General features: G+C 49.4%; 1 protein-coding gene across 5 annotated transcripts in view; it reads right to left on the reverse strand.

Moving 5' to 3' along the window:
* Positions 1-759: 759 nt before the first annotated feature.
* Positions 760-4,762, reverse strand: part of HAUS8 (HAUS augmin like complex subunit 8) — a 21,908-nt gene continuing 17,905 nt past the window's right edge. For 4 of the 5 annotated variants that reach the window (XM_024767671.1, XM_024767669.1, XM_024767670.1 and 1 more), the window contains exons 10-11: positions 2,330-2,471; positions 760-1,187 (exon numbers count right to left, since the gene is read on the reverse strand). In XM_024767671.1, coding sequence (XP_024623439.1) covers positions 995-1,187; positions 2,330-2,471 — 335 coding nt within the window. In that variant the 3' untranslated portion in view covers positions 760-994. Of the gene's footprint in view, positions 1,188-1,652; positions 1,761-2,329; positions 2,472-4,762 lie in introns of all 5 variants that reach the window. The other variant, XM_024767672.1, reaches the window with a different exon arrangement.

The raw sequence follows: 4,762 nt of genomic DNA on the forward strand, positions 1-4,762 counted from the left end.
TTGGCCACCAGCCCACGAAGGGAAAAGTTATGTGGGGACAACAGAGTGCTTCTTAGGCCTCTGGTCACCGGGAAGGTAATCCACATGACGTGCGGGCGGACGAACCAAGAAACTACTGATAGTGGGATGGGGTGTCGTGTCAGAAAGTTGCTTGTAGATGGGAACTGGTAGATGTCAACGGAGGCATGCTCCACGGGAACCAGGAAGACTGCCAGGGCCCACATGGTGTAGACAGAAGCCCAAGCGTGGGCTGGACCGATCCTCTGTGCCATAGTCCCGAGTGGAGTGTAGATCGCAGCTACGGCAAAACCGCGTAGGCGTCCCCCAAGGATGGCCACTGGGACTTTGGACTGGATGGGGAATTTCCATTTGAGGGCCAGCTCTGAACTTGCTGTGGGTTATTGAACAGAACTGCCCTGTGACTGAAGGACATGAAATCATCTTGAAAGTGAAATACAGTTTACCCTTGAACAACAGGGGGTTGGGGGCTGTGCAGTCGAAAATCTGTGTAGAACTTATAGTCTGCCCTCCGTAGCCGCGGTTATACATCATGGATTCAACCAACCACGGATCGTGTCGTGCTACAGTATTTACTACTGAAAAAAATCCATGTATAAGTGGACCGGCAATTCAAACCCACAGTGTGCAAGGGTCAACTGGATTCATGATGTCTGTGAGGTTCTGAGGCTCAGGACCAGCTCTTTGGAATAAGTTTGGGACAACACGCACCTTCCACTGCCCCTTACAGAGAAACCAAGGTTCAACTGCAAAACAGTTTTATTTGTTAAATTATCAAACGGGATTATCATACAAAACAATAACTATATGGCTAGGCTAAGTGTATAAAGTGCTCAAGTTTCCAGAACATCACATGTGGGTCACTGCAGGTCCACCCCCTCTCCCCACCCCAAACAAGGGGCACAGGACGTGCTTCCTTCCCCATGGTGTGCAGGAAGGTCCCCACGCCAGTTAGGGACACAGCCTGCATGTGGATTCACGGCTCGGCGTGGCCCGAAAGGAGCAGGCTCCTTAGCTCTCCCTGCGTTTCCCCACCAGTGGCCTCCTCAGGATTGAAATACCACTGGCTGGTGGCCTTGGGGCCCTGGGCCTTTTCCCAGGCCTCCTGGTTGATTAAGGCTGCCTCTTTACTCGCCTCGGCGGAGAGTTCCAGAACCTGGGTAAAGCTCCTGTGGAAACAAGACAATGACGAAAGCTCTTCACCCTCTGTGCCCGAGCACCTTCGCAGCTGCCATGTCAGGGGCGGGGGCGGGGGGAGGTTCAGGGTGACCCTCCTCGGGCTCCTGGGAAAGCGGCAGTGAATAAGTTTTTTCTGAACAGAACTCAAACAGGGAAGCCCTGAGAGCAGGACCGGGCAGGTGTGAAAGAAAAGAGTTGTTTACTCGACAACTATTTAGGGAGTATCAACACTTGACAGGAACCATCCTAAGAGCAGGAGGCAGAGCCATGAACGGGGAGCTCCCCCAGCAACCACACAAGATAAACGGCAGTGGGGAGATCAGCACAGAACGAGCGTGCTTCCCCGCTCCCTCCCGTGACCCCGGCCGTCTACAACACTTTGGCGTGTCTGATTCAGTCCCAGGACACAGAGTGATGAGGGAGATGCCACAGCAGGTGGCGTTTGTCATGAGTACCTTCAAACCTCTCAGGCACCTCGGGAAGTACATCTGGCATCGTAAGGGAGAAGAAGACTAGATTCTTTTTTAGAAGAGGTGGAAGAAAGCCTCATGGTTAGAAATGTCCTGGAGGAGAGAAGGGGACCGGGTGGCTTTCGGGGGCTGGACATGGGCTGAGTGGACCTGGGCACTGGTTACACAAGGGTGCCCGGTAGTGAAAGCCACTGAGCTGTACCGTTACAATCTGTGGCTTTTCTATATGTACTTACACATCAATAAGAAGGTCCTGGGAATTCCCTGGCAGTCCAGTGGTTAGAACTCTGTGCTTTCACTGCCGTGGCCTGGGTTTGATCCCTGGCTGGGGAACTAAGACCTCACGAGCCACACAGAGCGTCAAAAAACTATCTGAGGGCCCCTGAACTGCTGTGTTACCCCAAGGAAGTGATCGCCCCTTTCTATTTTGGCTGCTCAAGAACGAGTACAGGAGTTTTGGTTGGGTTGAAGGCATCTTGCCCATTCCCCTCTCCCTGCCTCGCTGGACCCTCGTACCCTCAGCCCCTGCAAACACCAGAGCTGCCCACCCTCCAGAACACAGCACACCTTCCACAAGGCAGCCGCCAACAGCCCATCTCTGCCCAACGAGGAGATGCGGGGAGAGGGGTACTATCCTTTTTTAAAAATATTTTCTGTAATACCTTTGGAGCTCCAGATCCTTCTTTTGGGTCATTTCCTTGAGTTCCCTCAGCAGGTCCAAGGCCTTCGCGTTTTCTTCTGAGCTGCTGATGCCAAGTTCTCCCAGCAGATGGCATGTGGTCGTCAATTCCCCCTGCAACTTGTCTGGAGGGGAAAAGGCGTTGTCAGCCGTGGTTTCAAGGTGCCCCAAGCAATGGATGCACGAGCTGGCTGGCTGACTGTATTTTTCTCCTTTTGCTGGAATGCTCTCATGTTATGCAGGAATCGTGATGAGCTCGAAGGCAGAAAGGGTCGTGAAGGAAGATATTCGTGCGCTGGTACTGCCTCTGTGCCCCTTTGCCTGAGATCACGGGGCTCTGAGATGGCGGGCCATGTGTGTCTGCCATCTAGGCAGTCATCGGAACATACCTGGAATGGTGCGCTGGTGTCCTCAACAGAAGCAGATCCAAAAGACAGAGAAGATCTGGTCTAGGAGTAACTTGAGAACAAACCCATGGTTCCCACTCCCGGTTCCCAGCACTTCTGCCCCCAACGCCCCCCCAACAGAGAGCCGCCTGCAACAGCCCTGGGTCCCCCCTGCTTTAACAAAACTAGCATCTCTCCGAGTCCAGCACATGTCCCAGCTGTAAATTATAACACTTGAGGAACCTTATAAGTGTTCTTACAAACACATATCTTCTTTGCCAGGGGACTGAACTGTGTCCTCCCAAAAAGACATGTTCAGGTCCAAATCTCAAGTACCTGTGAACGTGACCTAACTGGAAATGAGGTTTTTGTAGATGTGACGGAGTTAGAATGAGGTCATTAGGGAGGGGCCTAATCCAATAACTGGTGTCCTTCTAAGAAAAGGGCAGTTTAGACACAGAGGTGCTCAGAAACAAGGCCATGTGAAGACCGAGGCAGCAGCACAGCACTGTAGATCAACTACACTGCAATAAAAATTTATAAAAACAAAAGCACCAAAATAAAATAAAGCTTGGTGACTTCCCTGGTGGTCCAGTGGTTAAGAACGCTCCTTCCAATGAAGGGGACGCAGATTCGATCCCTGGATCCCACGTACCGCGGGGCAACTAAGCCCACACGCCGCAGCTACGGAGCACACGAGCCACGACTAGAGAGCTACAACTACAGAGCCCACACACTCTGGAGCCTGCACGCCGCAATGAAGAGCCCACGCGCTGCTACGAAAAGATCCCGCGTGCCACAACTAAGACCCGACGCGGCCAAAAATAAGTAAATAAATATTTTTTTTAAAGCTTAAAAAAAAAAAAAAGGACAGAGGCAGAGTCTGAAGGAATGCTCCATGAGCCAAGATTGCCAGAACACTAAAAGCCAGGGGATGCATTCTCCCCTAGAGCCTCCAGAAGAAGCCAACCCCAATGACACCTTGATTTCGGACTTCTAGTCCCCTAAACTGGGAGGGAATAAATTTCTGTTGTTTTAGGCCACCTGGTTTGTGGTATTTTGTTACAGAAGCCCTAGGAAACTCAAACAGTCCCCAATCCCAACTCCTGGCAACTATCTAGAGCATTTATCAGAGATGGAGACCAAGAGATATAGACGTGCAGTTGGTTGCCATAATTATAAAATTAGAAACCCGGACACAGATGATGGTTCAACATGGCTCATTTTTCAAGGTCCCGTTTCATACATATACTATTTCACATTGGAAAAGGCTTGATTTTACATCAGTAAAATCAAGCTAAACACGTCCAGGTGGCTCATGAGAACTTTGCTTAGAAATAACCAAACTCTATGTCATATGACCCAGCAATCCCAATCCTGGGCATATATCTGGACAAAACTATAATTCAAAAAGATACATGCACCCTTATCTTCATAGCAGCACTATTTACAATAGCCAAGACATGGAAGCAACCTAAATGTCCATGGACAGATGAATGGATAAAGAAGATGTGGTACCTATATACAATGGAATACAACTCAGCCATAAGAAAGAATGAAATAATGCCATTTGCAGCAACACAGATGGACCTAGGGATTATCATAGTAAGTGCGGTAAGCCGGAAAAAGACAAGTATCATATGACATCACTTATATGTGGAATCTAAAATATGACATAAATGAACTTATCTACGAAACAGAAACAGACTCACAGACGCAGAGAACAGACCTGTGGTTGCCAAGGGGCAGCGGGGGGCATGGAGTGGGAGGCGGGGTTAGCAGATGCAAACTAGTATCTATAGGATGGATAAACAACAAGGACCCACTATATAGCACAGGGAACTATATTCAATATCTTGTGATAAACCATAATGGAAAAGAATACGAAAAAAAGAATGTCTATGTGTATAACTAAGTCACTTTGCAGTATAGCAGAAACTACCACAACATTGTATTGATAAATCAACTATACTTCAGAGAAAGAAAGGGAGGAAGGGAGGGTGGGGTATGGGAGACAGGGAGGGAGGGAG

The sequence above is a fragment of the Neophocaena asiaeorientalis genome, unplaced genomic scaffold (assembly GCF_003031525.2).
Source record: "Neophocaena asiaeorientalis asiaeorientalis breed wild unplaced genomic scaffold, Neophocaena_asiaeorientalis_V1.1 scaffold87, whole genome shotgun sequence".
NCBI lineage: Eukaryota > Metazoa > Chordata > Mammalia > Artiodactyla > Phocoenidae > Neophocaena > Neophocaena asiaeorientalis.